The sequence below is a fragment of the Callospermophilus lateralis genome, chromosome 3 (genome assembly GCF_048772815.1).
Source record: "Callospermophilus lateralis isolate mCalLat2 chromosome 3, mCalLat2.hap1, whole genome shotgun sequence".
Lineage (NCBI taxonomy): Eukaryota > Metazoa > Chordata > Mammalia > Rodentia > Sciuridae > Callospermophilus > Callospermophilus lateralis.
Window position 1 is genome coordinate 24,495,666 of NC_135307.1, and position 15,963 is coordinate 24,511,628.

Consider the following 15,963-nt stretch of genomic DNA (forward strand, 5'->3'; position numbering starts at 1 on the left):
TTAGATCCTGGGGGACCAGCTCTTCAAAATTAAGGTTATCATCCATTACATGGGTTTTTGCTATGTACTCAGCAAAGCATCTTATAGGAAACAAACAACATATTCTAGAGACACCACACCTGATATGTAGAGTGAACACCATGGTAGCTTTGAGTTCATATGGCAATAGTCTCTCGTACTTTTTTTTTTTTTTTTTTCCTCTTCTTATGTCCAGTCATTCTCAAAAAATAAACAGAAACCCAAAAGCCATTTATCCCCTCAGATCTTGAAAAGTTACACACACACTGGCCAGAACCAGATAAGGGTGATTTTTTTGTTTGTTTGTTTGTTTTGAGTTTTTTTTTTTTTTAACTTTTTTTTTGCCTTTTCTTTTTTTTTTTTAAATGTTTTTGATTTTTACATAATTAAACTGAAAAAAAAAAAAAAACCAAAACATTGTTACAGTCAAGCTTCACAAACATCATTACAGACTCACTTGGAGTTATGGAACAAGTAAGCCATGAAGTCTTGTACCTCTCGTCAAAGGTCCTGGAGAGAAGGGAGCTTGCGAGTCCGCGGCCGTGGTGGAGCCCCCCGGAGCGCGCAGGGCTCTGGGCGTGTGCTTTATGATACAGCAGGGCGGAGAGAACCTTCTGTCTCCCAGCCGGGGCTGACCCTCGCAGCAGCCTCGGGGGAACTCGGTCGATAGATCCCTCTCGGTGTGTGTCCTTTTAAAAATGGTTTTCCCCACCATGGTCATGGAATACCCCGTCTCAGAACAGTTCTGACACCTGTCACGTCTCACTGTCAAAGTATTCCTGTGTGGATGTGTAAAGAAATCGGTTGGAAATCCATGTCTCACCGGTGTCATCGCGTTTACACGTAATACTCTTTGTCCTTGTTCTTCTGTTTCTTGTGGCCGCTCTTCGAGCTCGGTTGCTTCTCCTTCATGAGCGTGCCGTTGCTCTGGGCCGAGTTGCTGATGTAGTTCCGCGTCTCGTCCACTTGATAGGACCCCTCGTCCCTGTTCCTGTACTTGTACATGGCGTACAGGAGGATCAAGATGCAGAGGGCGGCAGCAGCCACAATGCCGACGACCATCCCTGTTGTACTGCTCGACTCCCGGATCACCTCTGAGGCCCCCGGAACCCGTCTGATTCCCGGCTCCGTGGGGTTTGCTGTGGGCACATTACGGAACATGGGGGAAGTAATTAGTGGGCTCTTCAGTTTGGTGCTGTCTAGCTCATAGGCAGTGGGCAACGGAAGCAAGACTATATCAGGCTGGGGTTTGAGATCACGGTTATTCATTTTGCCAGCTGGCAATTTGGGCACCATCCCAGACGAGGAGGAAGCTGTGAAGCGGATCAGCTCAGGGGACAAAGATGTGGTAGTAGTCCTACTAGTTTCGGAGACTTTGTTAGGTCTAAAGTCCTTGGATTCCCACTTGGGCGCATGTGCTTTGTAGCCACCTTCGAAGATTGAAGTGGAAAGACTCTTATCTGTTACCAAGGAGAAGGTGGTGTAAAAATCTTCATCATCAGTAGGGGGCAGGTTAGAGTCAAAGGTTTCCCCTGAGCCATACCCAGATATCACCAAGCCATCATCATCACAACCATCGCTGCCTTGGTCCGACAAGCAAGGTAACCCCGCCTCAGAGGTCATGGACAGGGAATCTTTGGTGGTCTCAATAATGGTGAGGAGGGGGCGGAAGGTAGGGGGGAGTGTAATGGAAGGTACACGAGTAGCAATAGGAGGGGTAGCTAAAGGGTCTTCTACAAGAAGAGGGATAACTAATTCACCTCCTGGGAGTGAAAAGAAAAAGAAAAACAGAATTAGTACAAGTGTAAACACAAGCTGCAGTCAGTCTCCATGAATGCAGTAATAGGAGATGCCTCTGAACTTACAATAAAAGGGCCCGGATCCACATAGGGATCTTTTGGGGTTGTAGCCTAAAGCATTTTAGGCTGACCTAGAGCCCCTTCTATTCCTCTGATCACCCAAACCCAATATCCTTATATTGGGGACATAGATTTTAAAGATACTCTCAAGTCATTATTTGGATAGAATTCAAATATGCTGTTTCCAGGATCTGCTTAGGAGGTGATGACTTTCAATTATACTATTACAAATACTGACAGGCTACCAAAAGTGTGTGTGTGTGTGTGGGGGGGTGCACACACACTGTATGTTTGATTTGTGGATTTATGAATGTGCATATAACATTTCTTTATTGCCTTCTTGAGTCTTAACTTACTTGCTCTCCTGGGAATGGAAATGACCCACTCTTCAGATTACTGAGACAGAGTCCAAGATCAAGGGACATAAGAATTGGTAGTATTTTCTGAAGTTACTACTTTTTATTTCACACTTTTTTTTAAACAGGAAAAAGAGCACATAAAATATATTGCATGCCTAAAGCATGGGAGTATTTGACTCCAACACTTCTTAATTGCAGTTCTCATTTGCTGTAAGCTAAACGACAAGGATTTGCAAAAGGTTCAATGTTTTCATCTAATAAACTCATTTGAACTATGCTTTTTCAGAAGTTCCCCTGCTACATGAAAACTTGCCTTGCATTAATCTAATATATGTTTTTGCACTGCTTTCAAGCTATATGCAATATATGCTGAGATGGAAGCTAGATTTTAAAAACACCCAGTCTCCATATCCATGACTTGCTGGAAACTGACATTAGATTCAGAAATGTTGACTTAGCACACTGTGTTTTTAAATCGGTGATTCTTTACTAGAGTGGCAAAAGCATATTGCACTTATAAACATGTGGACTAAGGAAAGAAAGTTCAGAACAGTTCATTAAATCACAGTGCCTGGCAAATCATGGGCACCAGAAGTATTTTTCAAGAAAAGTTGCTCGCTTAACTCTAAGCCCAAGATTATTCACCTACAAGCGAAATAATCAAGGTCTCTTTTGCATATCTTTATAATGTTATTTTCTAAGCAGAGGAAGGATCTTAAAAAGTCACAGTTCATGTCTCTTCACCGAATTTATTTCAAAATAATTTATTCCAACTATCACTTAGTTGCAATAGTTAAGAAGGAAGTGATCCTAATATGATATTGTCATTGATGGCTTCTTTCTGGGCTTGTTCTCTAAGCTGTCAATTGGCATAATACTATCGTGTGTTCACTCTTGTATGTTCTGCCCTGGGTAATTACTAACCTTATGGGGATGGAATTGCCAATGGTGAACATCTGTTAATAGACATGACTGTTGCTGAGGTGTCCTCTTTCACCAATGACAAAGACAGACGAGGATTTCCCTGTCTAGATACTGCCAATTCAAATTCAAAGGATGTACCAAAGGGCCAGACCTTTAAGCTTACAGTCTTCTAGGGTTATTCTTTTAAGGATTTATTCACAAATTAGAACTCTCCTACTCAGCTTTCCAAACCTTGTATCTTCAAATATTTCCTGTCTCATTTAGAACTATTGCATCTAAATTGAAGAGTTTTCAGATGTGCTAAGAGAATGGCCTCCTGAGAAGAAAACTCTTATATACTTTCCAAGCATCTGAGAATTGCTTGCATACATGTCAGAAGCATTTAATCCCTCTGTCTACCCAATAACACTGTGGTACTTATAAACTGAGTAGGGGAGGGAGATGATCATGTATATAATATGTGTCATTTAGAAGGGAGAGAATAACAGAATGTTGTAGTGACATCTCTGGCCTGTTCGATATTTTTACTGTATATAGGAACATAAAACATTCTTTTTGAGAATCTCAACATGGTCTGTGGTTCCTGTCCTAAACCCGAGCATCTATTCTAGTGCTCAGAGTTTGAAACTGTTGAGCTAAATGATCTTTTCAGGTTTGCCAGAGACAAGACGTGCTTTACTAGACTAGAATGCCTATTTTTTTAAGTTGTGAACATATATAATTCATATGCCTTGTGACTTGGTTGATGCATAATTTATACACCTTTGCTAGTTTTTATAAATGGGATTTGGAGCGCAGTTCCCTAAAGGTAAGCTAGTCCTAAAACTAACCCTGAACAAACTTTTTTTTTATTATTATTATTTTTCTGGTAGGGGGCACCTAGTGGTATATTTAAAGTGAAATATGGAGGAGGACAGTGTTTGAGTAGGAGGTGAGCATCAATAAGAGAGAAATGAAGACCAATACAATCTGTATAAAGGTTCCCTAGTGATTTCTTAGGAATGGTTTTACTTGTCATCAGAGGACAAGACAGGAGTTTTTTAAAACTCCAGTTTAACTAGAACAAAGGTTGAACATGTAGGTTTTTCCAGGCATAAATACCAAGAGTCATTTGTTCCTTCTGACCAAGTCAAAATATACCTCAAAGTAGAGTAAGCAAAGAAGAAACTGGCTTAAAGGACAGGGGATAACTGATCTGTTGGGAGGCAAAGACCTGGTAAAAATAATTTACATAAAATGTTGGGTAGGAAGCTAGTGTCTCTTTAAGTGAGACCGAGATTCCAATCTTCATGATTACAGAGTGGCATTCATTTGCAATTTTAGTGTACCATCTGTAATACCCAACTGGAGTCTTAAATTGGCTGTTTAGTAGTTGTTGTTGTTTGTTTTTGGTTTGTTTTCTCTCTCTTCAATCCTAGCTAAAGCTTCACAGTGTTTTTGTTGTTTAAAATTTTCCAGAATCTACAAACTGCTCACTCTGCAGTTGAATTGATATTTCTTTTTCATTCAAACACTCTAATACAGGCATTTCTATTGGATTTACAAACATAGTAAGAACCATGCATTTCACAACAGTACAGAAAGAGGGTTCTGAAGCTTGCTTATTTATAAATAGAGGAGCCCCAGATTGAAATGATTTTATTTTAAAACTAAAATGATGAGTATTACTATTTTAAGTTTCAATGTCAAAACTACTTACCCTCCATTTTCTTTGCCATTTTGTTATTAATCCTGGCATTAGTGATAAAAAAAATGATAAATGATGCCCTCTGTTGGGAAAATTGGAGCCTAAATTATGCTGGTCTTTAATCAATGAAATTGGAGAAGTATTTATAACTCTCCTTTCCTGACATCTCAAGGAATTGGAAGAGTGCTTCTAGTTTAAAATGAAGTTGCCTGGGATGCAAGGATCATTATTACAAATGAGAATTATAGTAACAGGTAGAAAATTTTAGAAAGTTTTAAATATGAAAACTGTCTAAACAAATATAAAATCAATTTTAATATAAAATTCTATGTTTAAGATTTAAGGTGATTATAGTTTAGTCAGACCTCTTTATCTGTGGGCTATACATCCAAGAATAAAAGTATGTGCTGATAGAAAATATTTAAGAAAAAATTGTGACTGTACTGAACATGTGCAGACGATTTTTTTTTCCTGGTCATTATTCCCTAAAATAACCTAGAGAATATTTAAATATAAGGAAGGTATGCATACTTTATATACAAACTCTGTACTTTCTTTTTCTTTTTTGAGAGGGTAGTGGGAAGGGGATCTTGCTATATTGCCCAGAGGCTTGCAATGAACTCCTGGGGTCAAGAGATCCTCCTGCCACATATGTCCTCATGAGTAGCTGGGACAACAGGCACACATTACTGACTTATTATGTTGTTTTACACTAGGGACTTGAGTATTCACAGATATTAGTATTTGGGGGACCTGGGACCAACCCTTCATGACAACTGTACTTGGGGGAGGGTCTAGGGGCATATGTCATTTGAGATGGAGAGATGAGCAGTATATTTCTCCCACTATTAGATCCTCATAGACTTAGTTTCTGGGGGGCATATTATGACTTTTTGTAAATTTGTGTAATCCAAAGTGACTACACTCAGAAATGTTGGTGTGGCTGACAATAATTATTTTTCACTGTGCAGAGACTATAGAGTTAGTGATCAGCCATGTATCCATACTTACACAAGCATTCACATAATCAATGAACCTAATGTCACAAAGGGTTATAAGCAGAGGGATATGAAACCTAGAATCTATCAAAATCCTAATTTTCTATATCACCCTCAGAATTTTTCTTTGGTTTGGAATAAGAACCATCTGTATTCCTTAAAGTTAGCATTTTTAAATTGGGAATATATACACTTTTTTTTTTACATAGTTGTGATTTCCTTTAAACTAGAGAGATCACTAGAGATATAAAAGGTCTATTTTAGCCCCAGAGGCTTTCCTGCTTTTTTGCTTTATGAGTGTATTTATAGATATATAATTCATGCCTCTAGGGCTGATATCTAGCAAAAGGGGCTCTCTGCCATCGAAAAAGACAGTATATTAAAAATTTAATAGAACTCTTCTGAACTTTGAGGATGTTGTGGATGATGGTAAATGTAGTGGGTCACCTGAAAAACGAAAAACAAAAACAAGACCAGCATGAAGTCTCCATGCAGCTCCAGCTTCTACCTCTCTGGAGATGGTTGAGTCTGAGCACTCACGAAACTCCAAACACAATGCATTAACAGTGGGACTCCGAAGAGGACACCGTGCTCCAACTCCTTGAATTTATGTTGTAGGTACATGGGTCCTCTGCCTTCTTTCTTATTTGCATTATTCTAATTTTCTACTTGGAAAGCTACCTACAATTGAGAGAAATCATTCTTTCCCCCACCAAATTAGCTGTTCAAAGGTTTAAAAAAAAATAGTTATGGACAAACATGGCCAGTACTTGGGGATAAGACACCAAAAAACCTTCAAATGTCTCTGAAGGCTTAACTTACGTTTTAACAAAATGAGAGTTTCTAAGTAGAACATCACTCTTCTCTCTTCATCCAAACAAATGGTTTGCCTGAAATATGTTTGACTCTGAATGGCTACAAAATTTATTTTTTAACATATTACCAGGGGGGGAAAAGCCACAGCTCTTGATATAATTATACATCATAAAATACAGAATGCCAAGTTGAGTATTCATTCAACTTTGAAGTCAGTTGGACTCAGTTTCCTGTCAAAATTTTACTGCTTATTAGCCATATGACTTTGGTCAAGTATCTTAAACTCTAAATAAATTGGTAATGATAATAATAACATAGCCTACCTACCTCAAACCATTGCATGTTAACACCTTAGCTCCTTAGAAATTCTGGTTTCTACTATTATTACTTTTATTAACATTTTGACCAGTAATAACTAAATAATTGATCAATTTCTTGTAACTTTTATGTAATGGCTTCATGCTAAGGTAGAGATACGATTATGTAAGTTTTAGATTATTGAGGCTATTTTAAACATGAAGTGTGAGGGATGAATTATGATCATTCAAAGATCTCATAGTTTTAAAAAATGGCCATTTATTAATTGACCCTTCTTCTTCAACAGAAACAATTTTTTTTTGATACAATTAGGCAAACTAACAGCCTATTTAGGAAATTCCATGTTTTAAACTTGCAATATTATTTAACATGTTGAACAACACAAAATCACATGAACTGAGATAGAGTCCATTCATTAAAACTGCTGAGTGCAGTGGCTAGTGATGCAGCTAGGCGGTAGAATGCTTGCCTAGCATGCATAAAGCCCTGGGTTCGATCCCGAGTGTGCTAAAAAGAACAAAAGCAAACAATCAAAAACTAATGAGTGGAAACCTATGTATTAGCCACCGTTTAGTTCTATAATAGTTTCAGGTAACTTTGATGTCTACAATTAAAGTAAAACAAGTAACTTCTTTTAAAAAGATTGTATACTGCTTCTTACCCATCCTTGAAGTAGGCGTGTGTTAGCATTGATCCAAATAACCTGAAGGTCAGGGAATATTCTCTCCCTAGAGTTATACACAATAGTGGCACCTACCTGAAATATTTTCTAAGTAAAATTTTAGATATGAACATTTCTCTGATTCTCCTTGATAGAATATTGATCCTTTTAAAGCTTACCTTATCAAATCCTTGAGGAAAAATATGGCAACTATTAATAGAAAAAAGGATAGAGGCAGAGAGAGAAAGTGTGTGTGTTGGTGCCTTTTCTCAGTGTGTATGTATGTATTTGTGTGTGTACTTATTTTTTTAATATTTATTTTTTAGTTGTGGTTGGGCACAATACCTTTATTTTATTTATTTATTTTTACATGATGCTAAGGGTCGAACCCAGGGTCTCACATGTGCTAGGCAAGTGCTCTACCGCCGGGTCACAACCCCTGTCCCTTGTGTGCATACTTATATGTATGTATTTAATGTGTGAGTGTGTGTACTTATGTGTGTGCTTAGTTCTTTATGGGTATGTGTTTATATGTGTGAGTTCTTTATATGTATGTGAATGTGTGTGTGTTCATGTGTGAGAGTGTGTGTGCATGCATTTTTGCCAGAAGTTTGTTCATACGTCGGGAGGCACTGATATCAGTACAACACTCTAAACACCTGGGATTCTTTATGTCTTTATTCTCAGTAAAATTGATTTTGTAGCCTGTGGTGATGGGGATAGCATAATCCTGGAAAACCAAACTACCATAATCACTTGAGAGTACCTTATTTCCCCTTTGCTGAAAGAAAATAAAATAAAGGACTGATTTGCCTGAATGTTTTCTAAGGAATTAAATTAAGGATGAAATTACCACTGATAACACTTGGAGCTAACTTGAGTCATTTTTTTTTTCCTTTGGGGTATAGGCCTCCCATCTGCTGTAGCCAATTTTACTACCTGACTGTGGAGCTACCAATACTATCAAGGTTTTAAAGTTGGTAGTAAAAAGAAGTCCCTGTAAAGAGGCTCGGTTTTCTATGGGTCGTAAGGACTTTGTGTCCACCCTCTTCTACTAAGAGTGCAATTCACAATGATTATTAGAAGCAGTTCAGTGCAAAATATAACTGAAAATTAAGCAAATAGATGCAAATGAAATAAAATAAAATACTTAATATAGTTTTCAAAATCATATAATAGAAAATAAAATAAACTTCGCAAAGTAAGTTAAGGGAAGAACAGCAAATAACATCAAGGCATTCACAGTACAAAAACAAACAAACAAAAAGCCAAAGCAAATGAAAAATAGAGGCTGTTTTGGAAAATAAAAAGAAAGGAATCATTTCCATAAAAGCAAAATAATTCAAATTAAAAAAGAAAAGCATACCATATTAATTCATAGTCAACTTACATCAACAAATTGCCCGCATGTTTTTTGGCATGAAAGAAAAATTTACAAAAGAAAGTTGTGTAAGAATGCTCTTGGACAAATAGAATTGTCACATTCTTGTAACTTGCTTTTTTTGTTGTTGTTGTTGTCATTTCTTAAAAACTTTTGAGCAAAATGTCTAATTTTTCAAATATAATAATTTACAACAGGATGATACAGGGAGGTAACAACACATACATCCACACCACATAACATGAAAAGAAAAAAAAAATCTGCACTTAAACGAATTTTTACTTTGGGGGTTTGGGAGGGCATTGATTTTGAATTTAAAATAATTCCGATTGCTATGATTGAAAAATTTTCTTTTAAAAAAATTTTGTCTTTAAAAAAAAAACTATGTATCTACAGGGTTTTGAATGAATTTCTGCATTGGTATAGATTTTTTCAGACATATATTTAACTTTCTTGTCTTTTTCACAAAGTTTAGAATTTTTTAAATTTAAGGGAATGGATGACAGCACATAAATTTTAACAATGCTAAAGAAAGGGGGATTATGGGAAGGGAAGATGCAGAGGGGGAGGGGCGTGTCTATGAGTGCACTACACAGGAGATGAAGATGAGAGGAGTAAATGTGTAAGTGAGTCGCCATGTCCATGTAAGGGCGGCACGGAGTGATCTAGCTGCATTAGAGCTTCTGGCTGTAAGGAAGGGATGGGCAATATACAAAAACAAATGAGCCTACACATGCCCATCTATGGAAATAAAGAACAGAACTCTAACACTGACAATCTCACACACCCTAAGCTGCAACTTCTTCAACATGCAATTACTCCAAAAAATCATTACAGTTTCATTATAAGATTTTCAAATCATAGAAATGTTAAACTTTTCTTCCTACTCAAAATAGCCAAATACATAAAATAATAACACTAATAATCATGATCAAAAAGTTCAAAGCAAAAACAAGAAGACTAGATTTATGCATTCAAGTTGAACAACTTCACCGGCAGCCACACAGCCCCATCTAGATCTGGGGGTTTAGGGATCATCAGAGGTGACTGAAAGGCAGTGCCTCTTAGGGAGCCCACGTGCTGGGTCACTAATTACTCCCCTGTGCAGAGATGGTATAGTCTGATGCCATCTGTCTTCCTACACCACCCATATTGTGCACAGCACGATTGGAAATGAGGCTGGCTAATCTGAAAGATGTGGATGTGAAGATTCTGCAGCTGAAGTTGTTCCACATTTAAAGAGGGAGTGGGAAAAATTGCAGAAAACAATTCATAACTTTTTCCTCATAATTTTGGATAAATCCAAATCTAAGATAAAGAACTAGCAATTAAAAAGAAATACATTGATTGAAATATATATATATATATATGTATAGATAGATATATATAATACAAAAAGCACTTAATTCCCAAACAAGAAGGGAGAAAATTAAAAAAAAAAAAAGAAGTTTAAAGAAAAAGGTATTTCATACATTTTCAGAGATGAACAACCAGATGCACACGCTGGAAAAGGCACAGACAGAGCTGTCGGGGACACGTTATTTCTTATATTTTTCACTTTGTTTTTACTGGATTATTGATTCCCCATTTTGTGATAGCCAAAATTAAAAACAAATTTTGCATTTTTCTTCAAAAAGCATTTTACTTTTAGTTTCACTTCTTTAAAAAAATAAAAAGGGCGTGCAGTCTGGATGTACGTCAAAAGTAGACATTTAAAGAGAAGCAAGGGGCTAGACTGACAAATGGGTCATTGTCTATCATCCTTTCACTGTAGGAAGGTCAATCAAGTTAACACATGCTTAAAGTAAGTTGCATTTAGGGAAAATAGAATAACAGAACAGTAAGTTAGTGGTAGGGAGGAATCAGCAACACAAAATCAATTTGGGGACGAGAGGAAGGTACTATGCTTTATTTCATGCCTTTCCAGTAGGGGTGAAGGACATCCCCGGGCTTCTTTCCAATGGGAAAGAAAGAATGGGGAAGTTCATGGGTGTCTGTGCATGTAGGCATGTGTGTGTGTGTGTGTGTGTGTGTGTGTGCGCGCACATGTATGTGTTGGAGATTGGAGAAGAGCTTATAGTGATATGAACTGCTATCAAAATATATTCAAGTTGTTGAGTTATACTTTAGGACACTTACCTCATATTCATTCATGGCCTTAGAAGGCATATTTTGTAAGGCATAGAGGAATGATCATTCACATTGCTTTGTGTGTGTGTGTTGTTGGGTTTTGTCAAACTGACAGAGCACCATGAATGAAAATAGGCTGTTAAAATAAGCCTGATAAATGAAGGAATAACCAATACTTTTTTCTTTTTGTAATAGTGTTGAAACTTCTCTCCACTCAAAAGGAGAACAGGATCAGGATAATCATAAAATGAATATGGTTTACTGAAATGCATTGAGAAAAACTGTGCCAGTCTTCTAGAAAAGAATTTGAGAGACAAAACGTCCCATCCAACGTACATTGAGGAAAGGAGGAGAGAGTATGCTGGCACAGTATGTGTGCAGTGTGAGTGCACGTCTGTGTGTGTGAAGTGAGAGGAAGATACTGTAGAAGGTACATGGGGAAGGAGTTTCTAGAAATGGCCTTTGCCTCTACTGGAAGAGATTACTAGAATTTTATTCAATATTTTATCCCTGTAAGAACATCAATGTTCAACCAAGGACTGGGAAACCCGGGTAGGCAAACCACAAAGGCAAGACACTTGAAAGCACTTGGTTCTGACAGCCAATTCCAGCCACTCCTAAGAACTCTTTCGGGTGACTTTGAAAAATAGAATAAAATTTGAAGCTGAGTCCAACTTTCCCCCCTGTGAGACGCCCCTTTTATTGTTTTATTTAAAAATAATTGTAGTAATGTGTCCCCATGGGTCAGTCCGTACCAAGATTTTTAGTCTCTGGTTTAATAATGTTAATCATTATTCTGGGAACTTCACAAAGGGCAGCTGGAAAGTTTTAAAAGAAGAAACAAAAATCCCAATAATATAAGAAAAGAAAAACCCTTGTTGCCATTTAGTTGATTTTTTTTGAATAATTATACTCTTAATGTTGAATTTTATTATATGAGAAAATCCTCTAAATGCTTGGATGGTCTCATAAGGCATCCAATGACTTCTAAAGAACAAAGTTAGTTTTGATGCATTTACATGAACTGCTTTTTGTTTCATAGGCAACTTTTGAAAGCAGGAAGCATAACTAATCTGTGAGACTTCAAGAATAAGATACTTCCAATGCATTCTCCTCTTAGATAATGAGAGGTGTTTTGAGGAAGATGTATCAGCAATTTGGGTCCCCTATAGTTTCAACTGAGTAATTTACCTATTTCAAAATTGCCTGTTTTAAATCTCTTACAAGTAGAATACTACTTACATCCTGGAAATCACTAGTTTAAACAATTGAACATGCTAAAATTTAGAGGTGTCACTTTGCAAATAAAATCATGTATATATTTTTTAAACCCATGGAAGCCACAGTTTCAAATAAAGCCAACACAGTTTGGATATAGTGTGCACACATTTTTATAATATAAGTCAAATTTTAGTTCACATGTATAAAGGTTCTTTGTTCTAATGTAAGATACATAATCACATTACTATAGCTCCATTTCATCTTTCATTAGCTGTCTATGCTTTTTTTATTATCACTATGAGCATCTTATGTATTTATGACTCTAGGAAGTGTTAAGAAAGTGTTAGGTTTATATTTGCCATTGAGAACAAATAATGCAATAATCTGCTTTGAAACAGCATATTTTGATGCAACCATTTTTTATCCCACCATGTCCTAATAGCCCCATCTAAATGTAAAAATCAAGATTTTAAGAACAACAAATGTAGTCAGATGAAATTACACTGGTCAGATTTCATTATGGTAACTTGTTTTAAAGAAGTTTTTCTGATCTGCTAGAGATTGAGAAGTCCAAAGAAATTATAAAGTCAAGTAACCTAACTTGCAAACCGCCCCCCCACCCCCACCGCCCCGGGGTCTTGCCTGTTAGAGGACGTTGACCTCAGTGTGCAGGTGAGGTCTCAAGGAAGTCCCAGATGCATTACTGTGCATTACATTATGGATTTTAAGTTTCTCAGGGAAAATATCAGAGAGAAAGGAAGAGGGGCCTATTTTAAGATGAGTACAACACCAGAGGAGAAAAGCTTAAAAATTAGGGAGGAGCTGAGAAAGGAGTCAGGAGAACAAATATATAATGGAGGAGTTTCAAGACTTTGGCACCAAATATACAAGAAAATCCTACTTATCTGTTCTTCTTATGAAGTATACAGATATATTTTCATTGGTTGCAATTTTATGTGTCCACAGGGTAAAGGGAGGGATTGTTCTGGGAGACTCAATGACTCAGTTCTGGGCCACAGGTTAGCTTAGGCGAGAAATGTTGAGTCTGGTGGATGTGGACACCAGGATTATAAAGATGGCTGCCATCTGCCATTCAAAATGAGCTGTGCCCATATCTTGACTTCTCACAACTTCCTCCCCAGACACAGTGGTGCTCAGAGAAAGAGTGAAAGAGCATGTTCTATACTTGGTATTTGTTTCTAAATTGTTTTATTTATTTATTTTTGGTAACAGGGATTAAATTCAGGGATGCTAACCACTGAGTACATGTCCTGATGACCCACCTTCCTTTCCTTTCTTCCTTCCTTCTTTTCCTTCTGTTTACTTTCTTTCTTTCCTTCCTTCCTCCCATGCCCCCCTCCCCACTCCCTCCAACCCCCATCTCCCTTAGTCCCCACTCCCCCACCTCCAACTCCCCCAGCCCCAACCACCCACCCCCTACTTCCCCCACTTTCATTTTGAGGCAGGGGGCAAGGTCTCACTAAGTTGCTGAGGCTGGCTTTAATTTGCAATCTTCCTACATCAGCCTTATGTGGTTGCTGGGATTATAGGTGTGTGCCACCATGCCTGACATAAAATACTTTTTTTTTTTTTTAAAGTCACTGAACACAATGTGACACAAGTAATAAATTCATGTATTATCTGTTCTCAGATTCACTTTCCACTCATGATTACTGTAAACTAAACTTCCAAAATGGAGAAGAGAGCCCAGGGTACCATCAAACCCAATCCTTAGGGCTGCATTAATGATCTGCCTGCTCAATTTATAGCAACTCTTCAAATTTAAGGAAGTAGATAAGAATAGAGAAAGCATTACCAAAGTCAGTATCCATTTTAAAGTTGGGTAAGAGAGTAGAATGTTTAGATATGGAAGGGCCTTCAACGAATGAATGGCTTTGCTCACTACATTCATATCAACTTTAACTTAATTCTGTCCCACAATGTCCATTCTTTTTTGTGACCCTACACAGATTTTATACTGATACAACACTCCACTGCAATTAATTTATTTCCTTCTCCATCTCACCTAGAACCTAAACAACTTAAGGTGAAGAATAGTGTCTTGCTGTCTGTTTCTCACTCTGGAGATGGACTGCATTCTTCCTTGAGTATGCATGCCTCTGCTTTCCAAAAAACGAAAACATAAACAAAACAAAACAAACAAAAAACAGTGTCTTGCTTGCCTGCCTTTATTTTTTCCTACTAAAATTCTAGTAATCACGTGAATTTTAATTTTTATTGAATGAGAAAATGGATGACACTAAATTACTCTATTTGATTGCGTACCCTTTTACTTCAATACTAGCCTGTAGCTTCCATGAAAGCATGCAAGTTCTGCATGAACACAGTGGCTCACCTTATGCCTAAAACCTATCTGTTCTAGAGACTTTAGAGTTAGGAGACCTAAGTTCTGGTCTGAATTGTATTGCATGCAGCTAGTTAGGACACTGAACACTGAACAAATGGATTCATCTCTCTGAGTTTGTCTCCTCATGTGTGATGTACAGATTATAACGTCAAGTCAATTAATCTACCACACAGGGTAGATTTGCACAACTAATGAGATTTTGAATGTGAAAGTGCTTATCAATTCTAAAGAGCTTTTTAAATGTTTGTTACTATTGTCTTCCAAGCCAGTTAGTTAGAAAATGAGGGTTTGACATTCAACAGAAGAGGCTGAGTCCCAGGCAATTCAGACTAGTATTTTGAGTATGATCCTTGGATCATACTTCAGCATCCAACAAACAAGAATAGCCTCAATCCTAAACCTTACAAAAACAGACGTTATTGCTACTTCTTTCCAACTTTTCTCTGAATCCCTTCCAATAATGCTGTTTCTAAGGCTTAGTTCTTTACATGGTATCCTTTTGTTATTTCTGCATGTGATTTCATAATTGCTTCATTTCACTCTTCCTGCAGGTTAGAGTTAAGCTCTGAAAGAGGTCTTATTTAGACATGTTGCCATAAGAATAAATTCACCGGATGGTAAGAGAACAGATCTGGTAATGAACTCCTGTCCTCTACCCAATATGTGAAGAACACTCGCTTGTCTCTCATCCCCAGCAGAGGAACTTCACTTTCCTTATTTATAAAATCACAAAGACATCCATCTTCCCTAACTCACAAGTGTGGCTTAAGTATAATTCCTTTGGAAACTATAAAAACATTTGATTCAAATACTATATTCATATACCATATTCTATAAAAGCTCTATTGTGTGAACTCAGCATACTTGATACTACTGAAGCAACCAAAGGGGATGCCGTGCCAGGGAGAAATCTCATCCAATCCCTTAGATATCCCAACAGACATGGAATTGTAGGGTAATAGGAGAACATGAGCCAACGAAAGGGTCAAGATAGTATTTTAGTTCTTTCCTCCTCAAAGTGTTAATACTAGTTAAGAACACAAAAGAGAAAATCCATTTAAGAAATTGCTAGGAATTAATATTCTTCTTCTCATTTTGTTTTAATGCTAATCAGGTATTAGTCTAAGTAAGCCTCTCCCACCCGGGGTAATCATAAGCTCCTTGATGCACAGGTCCAATCTTTATGCTTATTTTGTGTTTTTTAATCTGTTCAGCAGGTCACA

The 15,963-nt window shown here is 37.2% G+C and overlaps 1 protein-coding gene across 14 annotated transcripts in view; it reads right to left on the minus strand.

Moving 5' to 3' along the window:
- Positions 1-855: 855 nt before the first annotated feature.
- Positions 856-15,963, minus strand: part of Nrxn3 (neurexin 3) — a 1,468,922-nt gene continuing 1,453,814 nt past the window's right edge. For 7 of the 14 annotated variants that reach the window (XM_076848054.2, XM_076848052.2, XM_076848056.2 and 4 more), the window contains one exon: positions 856-1,478. In XM_076848054.2, the coding sequence (XP_076704169.1) occupies positions 856-1,478 (623 nt within the window). Of the gene's footprint in view, positions 1,782-15,963 lie in introns of all 14 variants that reach the window. The other 7 variants (XM_076848058.2, XM_076848059.2, XM_076848057.2 and 4 more) reach the window with 2 other exon arrangements.